Raw genomic sequence first — 24984 nt, 5'->3', positions numbered from 1 at the left:
TGTTAGACCTATTGTAGAATATTGTAATCTCATATCAGTCCAAAAACAATTCCTTCTATACGCGCTTCGCAACTTGAATTGGACTGCATTTATTCTGTCATCGTAAGAAGCACGTTGCATGCTCATTAATCTGCAAATACTTAAACAACGCCACGAATTTGCAATGCTATTCTTCGTCAATGACATTATTTCAATTCGCATAGACTCATCTGCATTACTATCACAACTCAGCTTTAATACACCTTCACGGCATCTTAGAACGAGAAAACTTTTTTCAGAAAAACATTGCAGAACTAAGTATGCAAAAAATGGTCCCATAAATCGAATGATGTGTCAGTAAAAGCTTCATTGTAAAACCATTGGCATAACAATGTCAAAAAAAAAGAAATTTAAAATTTTTTTGAAATACACTAGAAATATTTAGCTCGTAACAAGAACATTGTAAACACTATAAATAATAACTGTATGAAATATGAATGTAATCTACATTTGCTTGACGAATTAAATAAACAATTAAAAATAAAAAAATAACATCCACACAAGCAATGAAATTAACAATATTTTCGTATTTGTATTTGTATTTGTGAGGTATAAAAGGGGGCCAAGGGCCGGGTCACTGGTGTTATGAGGCACCATTCATGCTATACCAGTGATAAGAGGATTGGCATCACAGCCTCAGAAACCAGCTGGTCAATTAAAATCTGTGTAAATAACTAGAATAACCCAAGTTGCAAAAATACTGTCTTGTTGGGGTAGCATCTTGGCAAGACCCCTGAGTTATAACTAGTCAATTAACTGCCGAAGGATAAGGAAAGGCAAGGATCTCTGGAGGTTAATAAGTGTGTGTAAGTGTGAGTGCATGTGTGTAAATTTATGTGCATCTGCTTGTTTTTTGAGTTTACTATGCTAAAAAACAATGATGATAATAATAAAAATAATGATAATAACAATTATAATCGTAACAAGTATAATAATAACAATACTAAAAAAACAGAACATATCAATAACAACATATGCTAATCAATAAACAAAAACAGACATGATAAAATAATACTTAGCTTTGAAAACGAAGAACTGTGGTTCCTTGGTCAAATTTCGCTGTGTTGGTGAATTCAATACATATCTAGACATCTAAACTAGAAATTTTATTATGAAACTCGGAATAAAATCGTGAAAATTTAAAAAAAAAACAAAGGGAAAATGAAACAGAATGTATATATGAACGATGTAGTCGATAATGAAACCACGTACACGTTTACTAAATAATACTACATACAACAATACAACTTTGCACATGGAACTAGCAATAAAAAGTGAAGAATTTAATTTCACGCTTAACTACAGTCCATCCATGAATGCATAAGAGTCACACTGCCAGAAAAAAGTAAAAGCATTAATTCATTTTATCTAATAAATAACGAACAAGAAAAGAGCTTGCACTAAGTGGTCTGGTCCACGTGTGAGAAAAATTCTTTAGTGTTAATTGATATTGTTAAGAAACTTTCTCACATAGGAGATTGCCGAGATCAGAGTAGGAAAGACTACAACATAGGTATCTGACTCTCATCATCTCCCTAAGCTCCCATCCGCCACCTGGGAGCACGCGCCCTTGGGCTGTCAAAACTCTCATACAATAGTTTTGTGGCTCCATCTTAGGATTTCGTAAAGCTATAAGAACCCGAGATAGGAGCTCAACCACCGAGCCCAGGGCTTGATATAAATAATAATAATATTAAAATAACAATAATAATAATAATTATGTCTGACTCATTATTGTATAGAAGAAGAGAAAAGAGAAAAAAGGATATAATAAATAATGGTACACTAAGGCCTCTGCCAGGCCGAAGGCCAACGTGAGCGATCGGGCGAAACTCCTGCTGTAGGCCAATGAACAGCTCTACTTACGGCTGTTTATTTACCCGCGGCAAGAATCCCACCCGACCGCCCGTGTCGGCATCCAGCATGACAGAGGCCTAATGTCTGTTTTACTACGCTTTTTTACGCGAATTCCGGAATTCATGCGTTTTTACGCGCTATTTCCTGCATATAGAAAGACTTCAGTAATGTCAGTATCAACAAAATATATTTTGTATATTTTTATGAACTCAACAACTCAAAACTCACAGTTTCGAGTAAACCGTTTTTGAGAATCAACGTCGAAAACTTTTTTCATTTCCGTGAAAACTTTAAATTTTAAGACTTCCTATTTTAATTGAACCTGTTCAGGTCGATAACGAGCAAGTTATACGAGTTGTAATCTCATTTTGTGGTCTTTTTAGAACATTTTAAATTTGAGCTATAAAGGCACATCTCCTCTGGATTTTTTGTGAATTTTGAAATGGGTCTTTGTGAGATAAAATTTTATCGTATTTAGCATCGTTTGCCATCGAAAACTCAAAATTGCAAAATTTTAAGCCGCGCCAACACCGAATCTAACCGACGATTTATTTCTAAGGAAAAGTAGAAAAAAAAAGAAACACAATATAGAAAGAAAAAAAAGAGAAAAAAAGCAAAAAACAAAAACAACAAAACGGTGGTTTGGTCCACGTGTGAGATCCATTCTTCAAAACTAGCCTTTTGTAAAATAAAAGCATATTTTAATAAGTAGAAGAATTCTCCCACATAGGAGATAGCCAAGAGAAGTCATAATAGGAAAAAGGAAAAGTAACAGATGGCCAACTCTCTTCATCTCCCACTCCCATCCGCCACCCGGGAGTACACGCCCTATAGGCTAACCACCAAGCCCAGGGCAATGAAATTAACAATTTTTTCTGAAACATAATATTTCTGTCCTTTGGTAAGCTACGAGTTTTGAAAGTTTGCCGATTTTTCTAAAAGCATTTTTGTTGTTTAAACGTGTAAGCAATGTTTGCCAATAAACTCTTTTCGGCAGACCTCCTACGTAATTATTACTCGGGTATCAAAAAAAAAGTCGTTTGGTAACAGTTTCTAACCATACACTTCATCACGGTTGAGTCTTGATTTTCGTTTCACAAAATAGTAAGGTATGAAATTGTAAAATTATTGCAACTCTGCGCAAGTCTACGTAAATATAAATAAACTCAAAAATCTTAAGAAACTGACTCGAAAAATCTGTGTTTTGCATACAAATTTGCACATTTAGTATTCCTGATGTTCGAGTCATACTCGGGTTACAGCAGGAAAATAGTTACACGCTATCAAAAAACGACGAATGTGCGTGTCATCTGTTTCGATAATTTTTTAGTGTAGTATTCGTTTCTCCCTCCCAGGTCTTGATTTGCACTGTGACCAGGGATGCCGCATGTACAGAAATATCTGTGTTATACCGAATTTTAGATTCCTGATCCGACCAATTCTGGAATACTGTAGCATTGTATGGAATCCCTATATTGCCACACATCAAGAACGCATTGAATCTGTCCAAAAACAATTCCTTTGTATGCGCTTCGTAAGCTAAATTGGACAGCATTTCCCTTACCATCATATGAAGCACGCTGCATGCTTATAGACATACAAGCACTTAAAGAACGCCGCGATCTTTCAATGCTTTATTTTATCAATGACATTATTTCTCAACGCGTGCAATCTACTAAATTATTATCACAACTAAATTTTTATGCACCCAGTCGTCAATAAAGAAATCATAAAATATTTTCGGAAAATTCTCACAGAACAAACTACTCAAAAAATGGCCCAATAAATCGCATGATGCGTCACTATAATCAGCACTGCGAAAATATCGACATCACCATGGGCAGAAATCAAATAAAAAAACGACTAACTACTGGAAATAATGTATAGAATATAAGAAAACATTGTATTATTATTACTGTAGTCTACATTTGCTTGACGAAATAAATAAATAAATAAATGGTTCGATTGCTACGATGTGCACATAAAACTCGTCGCCTAATTTAAACTCTACTAGACATGCATTTTTCACCATTGTTGTGCGAGTTGTGCTAGTAGGGTAAATTAACAAAATAAAAATTTTCAGCAGTTTTATATGAATCATACGTATGCATACAAAATAAATAATTGAAATCTCTGATCAATTTTAATATGAGGTAACTAACGGAACCCAAATTATCCGTACACTGTTATAAATAGATATTTTGCTGCGTGATAAAAATGATCAAATTGACAGATGCTACGCTGGAATCTGGAAGCACCAATACATCGCCTGGAACTCTGGTTCATTGACATTCGTTCACATGAACACGCGGGTCTAGCCCAACTCTGGCCATCATCTCGAGAAACCACATATGACAATCAGTGCATAAAATGTACGAGGTAATCAGGTATTTAAAAGAATTTAAATAAAAATCCAGGACGGGTCGGGTACGGGTCGGGTACCGGTAATTTCGGGTTATTTTTCTTTCGGGTACGGGTCGGGTACGGGTAGTTGAAAACAAACTTTTTCGGGTTCGGGTCGGGTACGGGTTTGAAAATTCTCGATGAGTCGGGTACGGGTCGGGTACGGGTAACAAATTTCCCATACCCGACCATCTCTAGTTTCTACCTTTTCATTTTCTCTTTCTTCTTCTCAGCCCATTGTAACCTGCCGTATTTTATCAGTTCGATGATATCCGCACGTTGATATACTCAAAACACGTCGTGGCTAGTGCTCCCGCGATCCACTCCAGTCTCCAGTTTTCCGCCAAGTATCCTAACCTCGAAGACTCCAAATGCTAGCCAGTCAACCTTTTTCATCGATTAAAACTCAGGGCCGTAGAATATCACCGAGAGAATTAGCGTCCTATAGAGCGCAAATTTCGTGCGGACATGTATGCTGCGGGATCTCAGCCGGCTACGTAACCCGTGAGTGGTCCTGTTTGTGGCTGCCATCCATATCTTCACTTCGCGGCTAATATCATTATGACCCGTCACGAGAGTACCAAGGTCGACTACTCCTGGCTTAGAAAAGTTTACCTGAGAGGCCGTCCTTCGTCTTTGTAATCTTTTAGCTCTTTACAAGCTTTCCTGACCACATCCGAGCTTGGCGGATCCACAGCTTGTCCATCCTCGTCAAGTGTTCTTTTGTTTCTTCGCCGTTCAATAACACCTCGAAGTCGGTTATCAGGTTTCCTTCCCAGGATCCAGTTCGGTTCCTGATTCCGTTTACCACCTCATAGAAACTGCTCTTGTCGTACCTGGGAGAATCAAACCTCTGCATCCGCAAGAGATCGTTCGCAGTGCTCGCGTCTCTTTTCTCAAATCTCTCGATCATCTGGCGTACCACACGACTTGCTGTCACCATCGTGCGAGCACAAACCCAGTTTTTCTCGTCCATCACCTCTTGACACTCCGCATTAAACCACCCGCGATAAGTGAAGTTAAGGATGCTATCAAGCAGATCAAGAACAACAAATCAGTAAGAAAGCATGGCACCACCGCGGAACTTATAAAGCAGGGCCAGGATAGGTTGGTTTCCTGTCTGCTTCAGCTGACAGTCAGTATCTGGGATACAGAACAGCTACCGGAGGAGTGGAAGGAGGGATTAATATACCCAATACATGTGGGCGAAGGGTGACAAGTTATAATGTGAGAACTACCAAGCGATCACGATTCTCAACGCAGCCTATAAAGTGCTCTCGCAGATCATCTTTCACCGTCTCTCAGGTTTATGGGAAGTTATCAAGCCAGTTTTGTGAATAGGCGATCAAAAACGGACCAAATCTTTACGCTGTGGCAGATTCTCCAAAAGCGTCGCGAATACCAAGTCCCCGCTCACCACCTATTCATCAATTTTAAGGCCACTTACGATACTATCGACCGTGTAGAGCTATGGAAAGTAATGGACGCAAATGGCTTCCCTACGAAGCTAACAAAACTGATTAGGGTCACGGGGGATGGTGGACAGTGCTATGTGAAGATTTCGGGTGTGGTATCAAGCCTGTTTGAAACACGCAAGGGACTTCGACAAGGTGACAGACTTTCCTGCTTCCTGTTCAACAATGCACTTTGAGGTGTTTTGAAACGTGCGGCCTTTTACATGCGGGGCAAAATCTTTTATAAACCCAGCCAGTTCATCTGCTTCGCTGCCGACGTGGACCTTGTCGAAAGGACGTTTCAAACGGTTGCTGAACAATACACACGTCGAAGACCAAGTATATGCAAGCAGGAGGAACCGAGCGCGATAAGCCTCGCATAGGCAGAATGGTAGTGATCGACGAAGATGATATAGATGATACGCAGATGTATTGTAGCTGGAAGTCGTGCCTACTATGGACTCCACAAGACGTTGAGGTTTGGCAAACTTCGCCCCGTACCAAGTGCATCATGTACAAGACGCTCAAAAGACCAATAGTCCTCTACGGGCACGAGATATGGACAATGCTCAAGGAGGACTTGCAAGCACTGGCCGTTTTCGAACAACGTGTGAATCTTTGGTGAAGTATGTGAGGGCGTATGAAATCGAAGAATGAACCACGAGCTGGCGCAACTCTACAGCGAGCCCAGCATCCAGAAAGTCACTAAATCTGGAAGGGTACAATGGGCGAGACGTGTTGTAGGAATGCCGGATAACAGTCCAGCGAAAATGGTGTTCGTCTCCAGCCAGTACATGACTTAGAGGCGCGCAACGAGCTAGGTGGTTGGATCAAGTGGAGGAAGATCTCAAAAATGTAATGTTTGCGGTAAAAAAATGGACTTTTTTCAGATGGTGATGAAAAAAAACTAAGATACGGTACCACATCGATATTCAGCCGCTCCATCTCCTTCAACGATTGCTTCGAGTAGTGGGTCGACGCCAAATCTGAACCGTGTCTTCGCCCTAATGGTATTTCTTGATGAACGAAGCAACTTCTGGCAGGCACCTCGTACTTTAAATTATCCCGTTCACGGCCAGCCCGGAGCGAAAGAAGAGCAACTTTGCTATCCCTTTCTCGCTGATTGTCAGCCACAGCCGCATCTTCTTGGGGAACTTGGTCGTTGAAATTAACTTCACCTCTGTACTCACTTCCTTCGGGGGGAAATTAAATACGAAGTGCCCTGCTAATCGTTGCCATCCAGGGCGAGATTTTTTTTTCATTGCCTGCAGTTCCGAGACCAGTGGACGGGACTGCCGCTTCTTGACATGTATGTCCATGTTCTCCAGATACTTCTTTACTGTTTTGCCACATGCACCAACCTCCTGGCCAAATGCACGCAACGGTTTAGTTACTTTTCCCTCGGTCTTCCTCTTCAACATCCTTTGAAGCTCCTTGTCGCTCAGGGTCGTTGGCCGTCCGGAACCGGGCTTTCTTTCGATGCTCTGATCGCTGCCCAATAGTGTCAAGATGTTGTAGATGTCGAAACGGGCATACCCGGCGTCCACAAAGTGCCGCACGATGTCCGTTTTGACGCGGCGAGGTACCGTTCTTTGAACGCGCACACTTCTGAACAGAGTAGCTTCACTTTTTTCGCCATCACAGTTAGAGGTTGACTGATAAAGCTATTTTTTTTTTTTTTTTTTTGCTAACTCATGGGTTACTATGATTGATGATGTATTAGTAGTTTCGTCAGTGCGATTAAAGGTAAACCCATGAAAAATCGGCTATTTTTGTCCATTTTTTTACCGCAAACGTTAGAACACTCAAGAAACTGGAGACATGCTGCCAAAACCGAGTGCGCTGGTGTAACACTGTGTCGCAGGTGAAATCCTGAAGGGTGTTTCATCAGGAAAGTAAGTAAGTATTAAACCAACGGTCGTGCCCAACACCTCGCGAATGTGCCAACACTGTTCGTTCACTAATCCGCTCATTAACTTGAATTGAGTGGATTCCATCAGCTGACATCCTCTGGATGTCCAACCATGCCCGACTTGTATACGTTGGCCAGCCTGGCGTTTTTTCGACGAGATGGTGATCTGAGTCGGCCTCGGAAGGACCGCACATCGATGACGTCTAGAAATACCGTCCGCCGACCAGAATATAGTCGTTCCTAGAGAAAGCTTCACCAGGGTGTTTCCATATGTGTTTTCCGGATCCGAACTTTCTTCCGACTTTACAAACACATAACACATCTGCGTGTTCACACAACATGGACTGCGGGAATGATTTCAATGTATTTGTTTTTGTGAACCGGTTTGACAGCGCAGTGGCGGCTGAGATGGTTGCAGTGTAGCGTGAATACCAGAAATATACATCGGAAGTGAGCCTGACTGCCAGTTTATCAGCGACGTTTTGATAATTTTTATTCAAATGCACAATACCTCGGCTGCTGCGAAGTTCACCAACCTCATTTCCATTACTAGTAGCTATATATAGGACGAAAAAAATACTCCCGGCCAACCTTCAAGTCATCAGGTTTATCGTTTTTCGGTGCGTTTACATTGATCAGGCAAAACTTGAAGAATCTTCCCTCGGTTCTCACACGCATAAACGGTCATCAATCAATCCAGGGTGAAATAGGTCTCGTCGTATATCACCACCACCATGTCGCGATTCGCCGAAAAAGTCGACATGACCATCTTATTCTGCCGCTGCCGCTTCCTGCGCTTTCTGACATTTATGTTTATGTTTGCCAGGTACTTTTTCGCTGTTTGGCCGATTGCAGCGACCTCCTGGCCAAGCACACGTTGTAGATGCCGGAACGAGCGTATCCGACGTCCACAAAGTGTCGCACGATGGCCGTTTCCGACGCGGCTGGGTACCGCTCTTTGAACGCTTGTTCTATTAGTGGAAATTAGAGATTTTGTTAACCCTGTTTCAACTCAACTGGGTTGTTTAGCTATATCAGTTTTTTATATCATCTGGAAGATCTGCATTTTCTGAGTAAAACGTGATTTAAAAAAAATTCTATCGTTGTCCTTCGCTTTTCAAATCAAGATTTAAAACTGCTTGAAATCGCTACAATGACAGTTCGCCCATACACCAACTGTCATTGTAGCGATTTGGAGCGAATTTTAATTCTTTATTTAAAAATCGAAGGATAATGATATAAAGTTTTAAAAAATCACGTTTTGCCCAGAAAATTACACTCTTTCAAATGATATATAAAAACCGGAAATCCGTCAATAGCTAAACAACCCAATTGCGTGTGTCAAACTCTGCGCCCATGTTGCCAGCACTGTTAGCAGCAGGCTGCGCGGACATTTAAGACAAATAGTTTGGAATTCATTTCTGTGAGTTGCTTTTAGTGGTTTTATCAGATCATCAAGCCTTTTTTAGGAACTAAGCAATGAGTTGTGGAATGTCTATGGCTAGGTGTTTTGATATTTTTGATTTTGTAATGATTGATCTAATCTCGATTAACTTAGTTACAACAAGTTCTACAGGCAAAAGCAAAAACAATGGATAGAAATTTGATTCTGTTGCCGAGTGTGACTTCATCTTCAATTAGACTCACAATATTTAAATTGAAATTAAGAACTTTCTCAAACCGCTAAGCTTTTTGTTCATAGGTTAACCATTAAAATAATGGAGGTCTCGCACAAATCTTTGACAACTCAGCTCCAAAGGGTGTTAAAATGCAAATGGGTCATTCCATACGATGTGTGCATGCCACTCGGACACGACCATCACAGATTTTGCTCAAAGTTTGGGGAATTATTCATCTACTGTATCTTTGGAAAAATCCCAATTTTGGTGTCGTTTGAAATACCCCCCGCTCTGTAGGACCCCGCTATTTATTGCAAAGTCACGCAATTTTTGTCAAAAATCTCTTTTTTCTTTTTCTTACAATTCATAGACGTAAGATGTCCGAAAAATACTGATAGATGATTTTTGAAGAAAATAAACCAAGTAATCCAGAAAAATACAAGCTTTGACCGGAACTGTTGCCAGATAAATTATTTTTGTATTTGAAAACTAAATTTACATTTTTCGGCAAATGGAGCCAATTTATTTTAAATTTGATAATTTCATCGTGTTCCTAGGAAAATTTTACGTAAAAAGCAACTATCATCCCGAGGTAATATGAGCCAATCTCGAGATATGACATTTTTACGAAAATAGTTGTGAATTTCGTAATTATTTTATTTTATAATTTATAGACGTAAGACAGTGAATTTTGTAGAAAATAAACCAAGGAATCCAAAAAAATGTTGTTTTCGACCGGAAGTGTTGCCAGATAGATTTTTTTGTAAATTAGCATTTTTCCGCCAATGCAGCTAATTTTATTTTAAATTTAATGGTTTCATCGTATTTCTCGGAAAATTTTACGTAAGAAACACTTACCACCCCGTGGTAATATGAGCCAATCTCGAGATATTCATTTTTATTCCAATCGACACCAGATTTTGTATTTTTCCAAAGTGACAGTAGATGAATAATTCTCCCAACTTTGAGCAAAATTTGTGGTGGTCGTGTCCAAGTTTGTGCTTTGTCGTGGTCACTTCGTACCACGGGCACCGACCCAAATACATATACAGGAAGTTTCGAGGACATGATTTTGTGGTTTTCGATCTATCTTTTCATAATTTTTCAATGAAATCTTAATACATGAGCGATTCATGTAAAAGAAAAAAGTTTTTTTCTGGAGAAGCTAGAGTAGGTATAATGAAATTTTCAGTTTCTTATTATATGATGAATTATTATTGTTATTACCCCGAGCAAAAAATTATTCGCATTTTTACAACCGAAATATTCAAAATACTGATGCATCGTGCAAACTATTGCCATAAGTGGTGTGCTTTCCCTAAATACAAAAGAAAAACTTTTTTTTTTCTTGTCTTTCAAGGCATTAGAAACATTTCAAGCGCATATAAGCTTAATTTGGGATTATTTCGTATAATTTCTCTTTTTTTTTTTTATTCTCGCTTATTTTCCGTCGGTCTATTTCCGCCACTGTTGTGGCCAATTACCGACGCCCAGGGAGGCGACTCCACACCCAGGTCCCTAACTCACGACCCGTTTATTAACGGACCGGCGCCAACGGCTTTACTTCCTCATGCGATGGAAGGCGTGATCCCAGAGATTTTTCGCCTCAGAAAATTTCCCGGTGTCGGGAAAAAGCGGGGTTTTTTTTCCCCTTGGTTTCAAGTAAAATGATCCGGTTGTTCGAATGAGAACGACTTTGTTCAGTTTTTCGAACTAAATTTCTATTTTTAACAACGGCTTTTTCCCGTTAACACGCAAGTTCATTAAGCAGACAGTATGTGAAATAGAGAGAACGAAAAATAAGCGAACTGGAAATATGATACAGATTTGGAAAAATATACCGCATCCCGACGGGACTATTTCACATACTGTCTGCTTAATGAACTTTGTTCAGTTTACATGAAATATATGTCTGTTTCTGCGTTTTAGAGATCCTGAGCCTATTCAGATTTTTTTTGGTGATTTTTGCTCTCTCTAAACGCGAACAAATCTGATATTTTTTAGCCATTCACTATCGTCGTTTTCTTTGTTCTGTGAATTTATTATTAATGATCTCACCCACTATTAGAATGATTTGAGGTAACTAAAGATTATCTTCTTTATTAGTTGTTGGCGGCGGAGACCATCTCATATCGCTGATCGATGAAATTTCCTACGTTTCACCGCCATCGCCGATGTTGTCTCAGATCGAAGACATCCCACCGGAACAGTTCTGCAACGGAGATAATCGTCCCCCAGACTGCGGCCCCAACTGTATGTGCACACACACCATAGATATTCCGCTGAATGCCATCGTAGAAATCGTGTTAGTCGATGAAGGTAGCTGCTTTTGACATATGAAATAAGAGCATGTTGATGATCAGTTTTAATTTTCAGTTCAACAAGACAATCTCAGCCATCCATTCCATCTACATGGTCACTTCTTCAGCGTAATCGGTATGGGTAGATCACCCGATACTACTGTGAAAAAGATCAATCTGCGTCACGCTCTGGATCTCGATCGCCGCGGCCTCCTGAATCGACAGTTCAATCTTCCACCACTCAAGGACACAATTGCGGTGCCAAACAATGGCTACGTAGTGCTGCGGTTTAGAGCCAACAATCCAGGTAATTTTGTAATTTTCCAATTACGACGCTCCGAAAAAACTGAATAGCGTATTTTGCTTCCAGGCTATTGGCTATTCCACTGTCACTTCCAGTTCCATATTGTTATCGGCATGAATCTGGTCGTTCATGTCGGCACGCAGGCTGATCTTCCTCCAGTGCCACCCAACTTCCCGCGCTGCGGAAACCATATACCTCCCATTCGGTTTAACTAAGCAAAATACTTTAAAACAACAGAGCTATTATTTACATAGTTTGAATCATCCTTGTGTTGAACGTTGAGACGTAAGCGCTTTTTACATAGTGATTTAGTAATTTTTGCTTTCGTTTCACTACTGTACTGGATACCTCCAATACATGTTGTAAACTATGTGTTGATATGTTTATGTAGAATTAATAGCGAGTAATAGATCCAGTTCAATATCAGTCAATCAATCATCCTCCGTAATCATGCGATCAAATTCTAAGCGAAAGCTCAGAATATTCTGTTTTTCATCATTCCAATATTGAAACTGTTCCTCGCAATTGTGAACATAAAATTGTTGTAAACGACGTTGCTGACAACGTTTTTGTACCTCAATGAAGGAATCTAACTGTTTTTTTTTTCATCTGGAACTCTCTCTTTGAAGTTTTGGTCGATTCTAAAAACCCTACATTATTCATTCATATAGTCATTTCGTATTTATCCCACTAAATCTAAACTAGGAAACGTTATTGAAGAACTCAAAGCAACTTATCGGTATATAATAAAACCCTTGAAGCGCTGATAGTCAAGCCATGAAATTGATTGAAAAATAATAAAATGTAGTGAAACAAGTAAGGCACTGCCAGACAAAGAAAAGTTTTATAAAAAATCGTTACTCGTCTGGAGACAGTAACTCGCACAATAATTCCAAATGCCAAACATGTGAAACTTTCATTAAATTTCAAGGAAAGTTCAAAATCGAAAATTCAATCTAGCACCGGGAAACGAAATTGTATAGGATATTATATTTCGATCCATATATGTTCCTAAACCGTTTCGTTTCTATCTAGACATGGACTCCGATGAGTATTTCCGGTATATGCAGATGTAGCCTAATTCAACAAAGGAAATCAAATCAATGGCGCTACATCCATCTATCGTAGAAGAGGCAAAATATATGAAGCACCATATTGTCGATACTGATCCAAATCCTCATTTCACTACCAACATGAACATAATGGATACCCGTGCCAGAAAACCATTCACGGCTAAGAATGTAATAATTTTATGAATGCGAATGCAATTATTCACATGTAATACGAGTAAGAAAAGCTCAACATTACACGTAGATGATTGCTTGTTGAACTTGTTGAACTCATACCATATAAAACAACTGGGCGATTAAGAATATAAAACCCATGCATTACAAATTAATTTGAGCTCTAGTACCGAAAACCAATGGTCCCGTATCTGGGCAGGCAAAGGAAAATTGAAAATAGAAAGGATTATTGCAGGATAGCGTGAAGAACGTGTAGGAAGCTTTGGATAGATTACTGTGAGTCAAAAAACTTGGCTTATATACGATAGGAGCATATTATAAAAATAGAGTTGGTACAACTTAGTTTCATCTAAAACATCGAGATAGGCTCCGCTGTTTGTTTGTGATAAGAAAATGTTTTACTGTAAAGCAACTTCATCCGTCTGCCGTGTTTGTATTTATACTTGATGAATTGCAAAGATACATAATGTGTATGTGTGAATACCAATAAAGATCGAACGTTCTTATCATAAGAAAAAAAAACAAGTGTGTTTTCTTGGTCTTTAACAACAAAGATGAATATTTTTTTAAAAATTTTTACTTTTACAATTCAATAGCACTAAACATTAAAAGGCCAACTGCTTTAAAAACCATTCTATTCACTCTTCACCACATGATGCTGTTTAGCGTACTCCCACATGAAAATAGCACCAGTAACGTGAACGTTCAACGACCGTACGACACCAAACTGGGGTATCTCCACCACTATATCCAAATGGGATATAATTTGCGCCGGTAATCCTTCCTTTTCATGCCTGAAAATATATCTATTAATCAATAACTCATCTACGGGAAATACACCAAAACCCACCCCAGCACAAGAATGGATTTTTTCGGAAACTGAATCCTCTGGATCGGTTGACTGCCGGTCGTTTGCTCCGCTCCAACTATCGAATAGCCTTTAGATTTCATCTCTGTAAGATAATCTACTATTTGGAATGCTTTAAGTTCCCCCAGATTCAGCCATTTCTCAGCAGTCATACTGTGGAAACGAAACATTATACACTACATTCACTAGTCATTATGAAAATTTACCTCAACGCTTGGAATTCTTTATTTTCTACATCCTTTAGACTGTTTACGATGAATTGTTTAACGGCGAAAATTTCACTGCTTCTCGCTAAGCCTCCCAAGTTGGGTGCTCTGCTCACTAAACTGGCTACGATTATGAGGCCATCAGAATTGGACTGAAATGATATATTTTAAATAGTTGGAATTAGACATGAAACAGTTTCACAATTTCATCAATGGTTGTAAGACAATTAGATACTACGATGATCTTTCTATTTAGATCAGCTGTATTAACCGGTATGTGCTCGACAAAAAAAACAAGTGCCCGACGGGGTACCCGGTTAACCAGAAATTGAAATTCTTGTAACTTTAACATTTTTTATCCGATTTCAATAGTTTTAGCACTATAAGATTCAGCAACTTGTCTTCTTTGAAATCAGTGTTAGCGGTGCCCCGAAAGAATTTTCACGTTCCCGGAAATCCGGTGCCTATATAAATATTTGACAATATTATTGATACAACTACACTTGATAACTCATATGAGTCCTTCCGGAATCGGAATGATGTCAGATACCTAGAAACTACTCTAGCAGCCATTTTGAATATCAAAATGGCGACTTTCGGTTTTGTGGGAAAGATTAAAATATGGCCGAATACTACCCAATATAGGTGTTCTCGGAATCGAGATAATGCCCAGAGACCGGAACGCCGCGATTTTTTTACGCGTCATTTTCGGTTCGTTTGGTGACGTTTTGAGGTCTCTGGGCAGCATCCCGATTCCAAAAGTATTCTTATGAGATGGTTTTTGATCAATTTGAGCTGTTTCCTGGAAACCGGAGATCACCATCTTAAATTTCAAAATGGCGTCTGGAGCTGTTACAGTTCGAAAGCTGGAAGCTGCATTATTAGAAAAATTCCCCCGAAGTAAGTGATTCACTACAATGAATATAAAATAAAAGATATAGGGGAAAGTAGGTAAAGACGGACACTGCGGGTAAGATGGACACTTTTAATATTTCACAAACTAGAATGTATTATGATAATTTAGTGATGCGAATACCTTCTTTATAGTGTGTTTATGCTTTTGAGTTGCATTATCGGTTTTCAGCAAGCAAACTGTCAAATTTGTAAGTAAAACAAAGAATATTTTCGTGAACGCGCAATTTGATGTAATTTTTATTCCACGGAAAATAGTGAAAAACTCGTGAAACTTACGTGTTTTCATTTGTTCACAATAGTGAAGTGATTAATTAGTCTTTCCTCGGTTTTCTAGTGAAAATCCAGCAGATTTTCAATGTTCCGATGAAGAGCTACGATCGTTTGAAAAATTTACAACCAGGTCGGGCAAGACGGACACACTAAGGTAGGGAAAGATGAACACACGGATTTTCCAAGAATTTTCACATGTAGCATCTGTTGTGTACTACAGATGTTCACAATGTACACCTGCGAGAAAAACCAGCAGATATTAATCACTTAGCAGTTAGAACAGGCCTTATAGGCGGAGAATTTTCGCCTTCATCCTAACCCATCCTCTCAAACTGTTCACGTGATGTATAGATGGACTCTAATAACGTAGAGTAATGTATGGCCATCACTTAACACATAAATCAAAAGAATACTCAACGTACTACATTATTTTTGTGAGTGTCCACCTTTACCTTCGTAGTGTCCATCTTACCCACCCCAAGTGTCCGTCTTTCCCAACCATGTCAAAAAACAGCAATTTGTAGTCTTATTTTTGAAGACCCAAAACACATAAAACTAGGAGGAAGTTCACTAATACCAAAAACTATTATGAAAACAAATAACCTTAAGTTTCAATTTGTATGACTACTGCGATCTAAATAGCAATACCTAAGCAATTATTTAGATTAAACCTTAGGGTGTCTGTCTTTACCTACTTTCCCCTAGAGAATAAGATAGAAATGAATAAATAGACAGATTAAGGAGAACAGAATAAAATAGGGTAAACAGGATGAGTCAAATTAAAAATTGTACCAACATAACACTGAGATGCAGGGTTTACACAAAACACTTACACTTAATCGATCTGCCGGATAAAGAAATACGGGATGACGAGATGTAAAGAGTAATAATGGAAGTTGGCTCTATATGAGGTCTGAAACCACTAAAAGGAGAGAAGGCTCGATCACTCCATTCTAGTCAAGCAAGCGGAAAAGTACAAATAGTTAAATTTGTTGTGTTCATAGTGATAGTTCAAAGTTCATATTTATAACGCACATTGCTATAATACAGCGAGATTTTATATACACGGCATTCAGACCCATTTGATATTGGCTCGACAAAAACCGGACCGACAAAAACCGGATCGACAAAATCCTGGATAGGTGCCAGGAGAAGAACGGCAGTATTACCTTCCATTTGACAACTCTCTGGAATTTCCACGGGGACAATAAACCACTCACACGTGGGCAGCATCACCGAAGGACGAATGACCCACATGGTAGTGTACGGGTTATAGAAAAATCCACTGTTGCCTTCCAGAAAACAGCAACCACCGAAGTGAACGCGCGAGTGAACGAGTGAATTTCACCCACCGTTCACCCGATAGAACCAGCCCAACCAGTCACCCGAAGCAGATCACCCGCCAGAACCAACACCCCGACTCATCATCCGAGGCAGATTCAGCAACCGGCCGGCTCCCTACACACACACACACACACAAACACATTGTAAGTTATTGAATAAAAACTCAACCTTATTTAAGGAGTTTTGAATAGAGCCATCTGCATCCCTGATCGGTGTCAGAAAGCCACCCTCGAGAAGGAGAGTTTTTCCCTCGAGATCGAGCTAGCCTTGGCAAAAGAGGCCGTGGAGCCCACCCCGCTAGTCCCCTGAGGAACGACCAGGAACTTGGGGAAACTAGACGTGACCCTTCCGGAAACGAACCACAGTAATAGAGTTGATTTCCGGTCACTGGACATCATCCCGATTCCGGAAATACCCATATTCGATGGTTTTTGGTTATTTTGGTTCTCTTCCAGATACCAGAAATCCAGGAAGTAATTTAATGAACTTTGAAAGCAATCATCCTTTCAAATATGAGCAATTTCGCTGAGACCGGCCCGCTATTTACATGATAGTAGTGAAAACGATTCAAGTTATGTTTTTTTGGAAGCCCATGTTGAATACGTAAAGAAACTGCATTTGGTTGACCGAATTGACGAACCCTCCGTTAAGTGGAAATCAATTCTTTTTTGCGATCCGTCGTTTTTCGTTAAAACTTGGCTTAAAAAATTGCTCTATCTCTTGAAGGTGAAATGGGTCCAGACTCGGGGAAATTTATTTTTGCATCAAAAGACTCAAAAAAAAATATACATAGGAGCCAAGGCAGAAGGAAAAATAAATTTTTGTTGCACTATGTAACCGTTCTGACGCCGCAAAATATCTGAAAATCTGCTGAAAAAAACCACTAGGTGAGATGAGCCAGTAATAGCGGGTGTACCAGTAATAATGGTATACCAACATTTAGCGTTATTAAGGCATTTTTCAGGATAATTATACATTATCAGATAGTTTTTATTGATTCTGTGGAAATTTGGTGTGGTTCGACATCTTATTTGAACACTATGTATTTATTAATTCATTCAAGAGTGAAAAAAAAACAGCAAGTTTCTTACGAAATTTGTAATGCAACAGTGAAATTTCGTAGCTTGAAATATCAATGTAAACACATCTTCTGTGGCAATAGTCTTTGTTGAACTATTCTTAACTATTTTTCTTACCATAATCAATCGAGAAAATCACAAATGAGCCGTTGAGAGCAAAAGTGGTACATGTGCCAATTTTACACTTTTTGGGTTTTTTGCATAAATTGATGCAGAACGCAATAACCTACTAGAATATCCAAGAGAAACCGAGATCTGATAACCTAAACCAAAGTTATAGCCAGAACAATTTTTTGTAATTAACATAATCACCATTTCGTTGAGAGCAAAAGTGGTACATATCCAGTCTGTGCATATTAGATGAATCGTAAGTCGAAGGTCTTAGGATATAGAACAATCATGTCTTCAGCAAAGTTGGTCAAGTGATTGAGTACTTTCAAATGAAGATCTGTTTGTTTTGGTATTTTCTCACTACGTGGCGCTAGTGTACCCGTGACTATATTGTAACAGAAAGAGTTTTATCTATTTCAGTATCAACTCCTAAGCTGTGGCCAATTTAGAAGATAACTCTCTGAGGTCTTCGATATAGATATACATATATTTACACACTGGACTCAGGTTTGGCTTTAGGCAGGCCACCGATAGCCTTCCGGAAGTGCCAGAAATACCGTAACTGAGGTCAATTTTCTAAAGTGATCCTAGAGCTTCCTAATTTTTTCGAAACTGCTTCTGCGGAACTAGCGTAAAATGTCAATTTTCAAAAGTGTTCCTAAAGCTTCCTGTTTTTTTTCGAGACCAATTCTAGAAGGATAATGATCTTTTAACGAAATATGCTCCAAGATGGCCACCACGTGAACCACCGGAACTACAATAAAAGAGGTAAATTTTTAAGAACAGTCCCACTTTTTTTCTAAACCACTCCCAGATGAAAATAAATGATCTCATGACAGAATGTTACTCAAATTTACCATCAGGTAGCTCTCCGAAAGATCCGGAGTTACCGTAAACGAGATTAATTTTGAAAAACAGGTCTTAGTCCCATCTGGATACGGTGTATATTTTTCCAAGGCTGTATCATATTTTTAGTTCACTCATTTGTCGCTCCTCTAACTACATACACTGTCTGCTTTAATGAACAGGTCCTAGTATTTTCCGTGTTTTTTTTTTCGAAACTATCACATGCAAAAATATACCATAATATCAAAGAAAAGCCGAGATCTGATAACTTATACCAGAGTTATAGCCAAAACCAATTTTCAGTTTCCCTCTTCTACGGTATTTCTAGATCCGGATGGCAACCGGTAGTCTACCGAAAGTTGAACCTGGGTCCATTGTGTAGTTATTATCGACCAAATAGCAATTCTAAAGATACCAGGGTATTTTCCTTTTAATTGGCCCCAGTCGATCTAGATTATTTTAAATGTCTTCTGTTACATATACACTAGCGCCACAAAGTGACAGAATTCCCCAACAAACAGATCATCTAAACATATAAAAATGCAGCTCTGTCTGTCTGTCTGTCTGATTCATATAGGCTTGGGAACTACCGAACCGATCGGCGTGAAATTTTTTATATAGGGGTTCTAGGGCCCGGGAAAGGTGACTAAGATAATTCAAGACCCCTCCCCCTTCTGCAAGGGAGGGGTCCCATACAAATGAAACACAAATTTCTGCACATCTCGAAAACTAACCAGGCAAATGGAACCAAATTTGACATGTGGATGTTTTCAGGAGTGACAAATATGTCCATGTTGATTCGACACCCTTCCCTCTTCTGGAAGGGAGGGGTCCCATACAAATGAAACACAAACTTCTGCACATCTCGAAAACTAATCAAGCAAATGGAACCAAATTTGGCAAGTGGATGTTTTTAAGAGTAACAAATATGTCCATGTTAGTTCTAAACCCTTCCCTCTTCTGCATGGGAGGGGTCCCATACTAATGAAACACAATTTTCTGCACATCTCGAGAACTAACCAAGTAAATTGGATCAAATTTGGCATGTGGATGTTTTTAGGAGTAAAAAATATGTCCATGTTGGTTCGACACCCTTCCCTCTTCTGGAAGGGAGGGGTCCCATACAAATGGAACACAAATTTCTGCACATCTCGAGAACTAACCAAGTAAATAGAACCAAATTTGGTAGGTAGATGTTTTTAGGGGTAACAAATATATCCATAATGGTTTGACACCCCTCTCTCTTCTACAAGGGAGGGGTCCCATACAAATGAAATACGAATTTCGCACAGCTCGAGAACCAATCAACCAAATAAAACCAAATTTGGTATGTAAATGTTTTTAGAGGTAACAAGTATGTCTATAGTGGTTCGACTCCCCTCCCTCTTCTGGAAGGGAGGAGTCCCATACAAATGAAACACAAATTTCTGCACATCTCGAGAACTAACCAAGTAAATAGAACCAAATTTGGTAGGTAGATGTTTTTAGAGGTAACAAATATATCCATAATGGTTTGACACCCCTCCCTCTTCTACAAGGGAGGGGTCCCATACAAATGAAATACGAATTTCGCACAGCTCGAGAACCAATCAACCAAATACAACCAAATTTGGTATGTGAATGTTTTTAGAGGTAACAAGTATGTCCATAGTGGCTTGACTCCCCTCTGTGAGGGAGGAGTTCATAACAAATGAAACACAAATTTCTGCTTATCTCGAGAACTAACCAACTAAATGGAACCAAATTTGGCAGGTGATTGTTTTTAGGGGTAACAAATATAATTGTTTGACACCCCTCTCTCTTATATAAGGGAGGGGTCCCATACAAATGAAACTCAAATTACGCACAGCTCGAGAACCAATCAAGCAAATATAACCAAATTTAGCAGGTGAATGTTTTTAGGTGTAACAAACATGTCCATAATGTTTCGACACCCTTCCTTCTTCTGGCATGTCTCCAAATATCATTTCGAAATCCAAGATGGCGACTTCCCGTTTCTGAAAAATAGCGGCAAATGACCTTATACCACCAAACATGGGTATTTCCGGAATTGTTATGGTGCACTGAAGCCACAAATCGACCTCAGACAACATTTCGAATTGTGAGATGGCGACTTCCGGTGTATGGAAAACAGCCGAAAATGACCATATACTACCCAATATAAATGTTTCTTCAACCAGAATGACGCTCAGAGGCCAAAAATTGTCTCCTAATGCCAATGTGAAATACAAGATGGCGACTTCCGGTTTCTGAAAATCAGCGGCAAATGACCAAATACCACCCAATATGGGTATTTCTGGGATTGTTATGATACACTGAAGCCACAAATCGACCTCAAATAACAATTTGAATTATAAGATGGCGACTTCCGGTATCTGGAAAACAGCCGAAAATGACCAAATACCACCCAATATAAATGTTTCTTAAACTAGATTGACGCTCAGAGGTCAAAAATTGTCACCTAACGCCATTCTGAAATCCAAGATGGCGACTTCCGATTTCTTAAAAACAGCGGCAAATGACCAAATACCACCCAATATGGGTATTTCCGGGATTGTTATGATGCACTGAAGCCACAAATCGACCTCAGACAACATTTCGAATTGTAAGATGGTAACTTCCGGTGTCTGGAAAACAGCTGAAAATGATCAAATACCACTCAATATGAGCGTTTCTTTAATCAGATTGACGCACAGAGGCCAGAAATTATTCCCAAATGCCATTTTGAAATCCAAGATGGCGACTTCCGGTTTCCGAAAAACAGCGGCAAATGACCAAATACCACCTAATATGGGTATTTCCGGGATTGTTATGATGCACTGAAGCCACAATTCGACCTCAGACCAGAACCAGACCATTTCAACCAGAATGACGCTCAGAGGCCAAAAATTGTCTCCTAATGCCATTCTGATATCCAAGACGGCGACTTCCGGTTTCTGAAAAACAGCGGCAAATGACCAAATACCACCCAATAGGCGTCGTACACAAATTACGTAACCCATGAAGGGGGGGAAGGGGGGATAAGTCTGCGTTACTTATTGTTATATAGGGGGGAGGGGGGGGGGTTAGTTGAGCCCGTTACGTAACTGAGATGTTTGCTCAAAATTGCAAATTTGGAGGGGAGACAGGTTGTCCAGCGTTACGTAACCTTAGGGGGGGGGGAGTCATATCTAACGTTACTTATCGTTACATAGGAGGGGAGGGGGTCTGAAATCGTGGTTTTTAGCGTTACTTAATTTGTGTACGACGCCATATGGGTATTTCCGGGATTGTTATGATGCACTGATGCCACAAATCGACCACTGAAGCCAAAGATCGACCTCAGACAATATTTTGAATTGTAAGATGGCGACTTCCGGTGTCTGTAAAACAGCCTAAAATGATCAAAAACCACTCAATATGAGCGTTTCCTTAACCAGATTGACGCACGGAGGGCCGAAATTGTTTTGAAATCCAAGATGACCACTTCCGGTGTCCGGAAAACAGCCTAAAATGACCAAATACCACCCAATATGAGTATCTCTGGAACGAGAATTAAGCTGAAAATTGACCTCAGACACCATTATGAATTGTAAGATGGCAACTTCCGGTTTCTAAAAAACAACCAAAAATGGCCGATTTCCATACAAAATGAGTATCTTCGGAACCAGAATGATACACAGGAGCTAGAATCGACCACAGACACTATTTTGAATTCGAAGATGGTGACATCCGGTTTCTGGAAAACAGCCGAAAATGACCAAATAACACCCAATATGGGTGTTTCTCAAACCAGAATGACGCTCAGGGGCCAGAAATTGTCTCCAAATGCCCTTTTTAAATCCAAGATGGCGACTTACGGTTCCGGATCACCGGATGCAGGATGATGCAAGGAGCTATAAATTGACCTTAGACAACAGTTTAATTGAAAAATGGCAACTTCTGGAAAACATCCGCAAATAACCGAATACTACTACATATGGATAAGTCCGTAATCGAAATGATGTAAAGAAGCCAAGCATTGACCCTGGACACCATTTTGAATCAGAAAGTGACCACTTTCAGTTTCTGGAAAACAACGAAAATAACTGAAATGCACCCAATATATATCCGGAATAGAGGTCATGTACAAAAGCCAAAAGTTGAGAATGTTGCCATTCCGATAAAACCAATTATTTATAAACGATATAATCCAATCGCAAGGAATCAATAAATTTGAAATGTTTAAAATTATTAAATTAAACTCTAAAATAGGCGAGACGAAGTTTGCCGGGTCAGCTAGTCATTCTATAGTACTCAATCACTTGAACAACTCTGCTGAATACATGAATGTTCTATGTTTTAAGATTAGCGAGCTATAATGCATCCTTCATGCTTAGACTGGACATGTACCACTTTTGCTCTCAACGTTTTCTGGTTGTTGACTGCGCCCTGTCGAGATGTTTGGCCACAGCAGCTAATATCGCTTCACACGACTGATAAACCGCACCCGTTACTATCCGAGGAATCGTCACGATCGAACCGCGATCAAAGCGGACGAAGCGAATGTCATGTGTCATCATCAGATAGGAGCGAGGCATTGGATCATTATTCGTTGTGCTGATAGTGCGAAGAATCTTAAAATTAGTTCTAATTATTCTTAAATCGGATTAAATCTACCTTAAATCTATCGGCTTAAACCTAGTGAACTTACACACTATCTAGTTTCTAAAATTACTTGCTAAACTTAATGCTTAAAGTACAGAACGGTGAGAAATCAAATGATACTTATATAATTCCTAACCTATTTGCCTTAATTACTAGTGCACATGTTTGTAATTAAATTTCCCGGAGATTCACTAAATTAATATATTTAAATCGCACTGCGAATCGAAACGGATTACACGGCTGGACAGCGAAACCCGCGAATAGGAATCCCGGTTCTATCTATCGAATTAAAATTTCTAAGCCTAAACCTAGAAGTGGAGTAGACCTCCCTCGAAATTTGTTAACGCTAGCGAGAATCACTAAAGTAGGTATTAAAAATATATATAATAACTTAGTCTAACTTAGCTCAATATTCCTCAGGAATTTTATAACTTACTTATCTTGAATAAAGTCTATGGAATTGATTCGTTTCTCGCTATACCCAACACTGGTTGTCATTATTTTTCCCATAGAACAAAAGTGGTACATGTTTTTCCATTGAAGTTTGTGTAAGTTTCTCAACCAGAACTCGTTATGCTTTCATGTACCGTCTTTTGAAACCTTTTCAGCAATGATTAAGTGCAGTTATGTTGGGAAAAATTGTTGATAATAATTTACTATTTGAGTGTTTTCGATTACCGCGTCTCCTGAAAAATTTACTTAATGGCACATGTACCACTTTTGCTCTTAACGGCTCAAATAATCATCAAAAAACTGAATAAATTGAAACTCCACTATAGGAACGATTTCAGTACCCCTGTTCCAGTAATAGTGGTAGTGCTTCAGCCAACATTTGAGGTTAGGTGTTATCTCAGCAGATGAAAACAAACTGTGGTGCGCGAACTACTTTCGTGTGTAAATCTGCCTCTGGTTCACACAATACAGTACCGTTATTCTTACATTTTGATATCTTAAGTGAGTTTCTATTTCATTTTACACCAGTGGTTACCAGGCATGCATTTTTTAGAATGCAGAAGCAAAAAAAAAACGTAACCGGGTATCTCGTTCATACACCGAAGAAACCTTCAGCCAGTGCCTAGAAATCATCAAAAGCGGTGAAAAAACGATTCACGGTGCTTCTAGGCACTACGGAATACGTGAGTCGACGATTCGTTTTCGTCTAAATGGCAGATGAAGTGATAAAACAACCAAAGGTCCACCGCCAATTCTCCTGTCGAAAGAGGAACGGGAAATCATTGTCTTGTTGCATGATTTGGAGCGCAAGGGATTTCCAGTCACTGAACAGACTCTTCTGTTCATAGCAAAGCAATTCCTCGAGGCCAGCGGTAGACCACACTCTTTAAAGAATCGCATCGAAACTACACTCGGAAATTTTCCCTAATTCTGACAGCAGGAGAGCGGCTAAATGAAATTCGGCAATTGGTGTAAGAAAAGGAAAAAGCATCTATGGAGATGATCGAGAAAGTTGAAGAAGGAAAATAAAGAGCAAACTGAAGTGTGTAACCCTTACAGGGCGGCCAGATACCTCTAACGGACTTTCGGATCTTTACTAGAACACTGAGAAAGAAAAAAAAATAAACAAAATAA

The 24984-nt window shown here is 39.3% G+C and overlaps 2 protein-coding genes across 2 annotated transcripts in view; one reads left to right on the top strand and one right to left on the bottom strand.

The window, feature by feature from the left end:
• LOC129725264 (uncharacterized) overlaps positions 1 to 13626 on the top strand; it is a 343698-nt gene extending 330072 nt beyond the window's left edge. The window contains exons 7-9 of the mRNA XM_055680857.1: positions 11391 to 11603; positions 11661 to 11891; positions 11955 to 13626. Coding sequence (XP_055536832.1) covers positions 11391 to 11603; positions 11661 to 11891; positions 11955 to 12103 — 593 coding nt within the window. The 3' untranslated portion in view covers positions 12104 to 13626. The remainder of the gene's footprint in view (positions 1 to 11390; positions 11604 to 11660; positions 11892 to 11954) is intronic.
• A 34-nt stretch (positions 13627 to 13660) lies between these two features.
• The window catches only part of LOC129725263 (uncharacterized), a 30584-nt gene continuing 19260 nt past the window's right edge, over positions 13661 to 24984 (bottom strand). Inside the window, exons 5-7 of the mRNA XM_055680855.1 lie at positions 14207 to 14358; positions 13983 to 14153; positions 13661 to 13926 (exon numbers count right to left, since the gene is read on the bottom strand). Coding sequence (XP_055536830.1) covers positions 13767 to 13926; positions 13983 to 14153; positions 14207 to 14358 — 483 coding nt within the window. The 3' untranslated portion in view covers positions 13661 to 13766. The remainder of the gene's footprint in view (positions 13927 to 13982; positions 14154 to 14206; positions 14359 to 24984) is intronic.

The sequence above is a fragment of the Wyeomyia smithii genome, chromosome 2 (assembly GCF_029784165.1).
Source record: "Wyeomyia smithii strain HCP4-BCI-WySm-NY-G18 chromosome 2, ASM2978416v1, whole genome shotgun sequence".
Classification (NCBI taxonomy): Eukaryota; Metazoa; Arthropoda; class Insecta; order Diptera; family Culicidae; genus Wyeomyia; species Wyeomyia smithii.
This window is presented reverse-complemented; position numbering and strand designations above follow the sequence as displayed.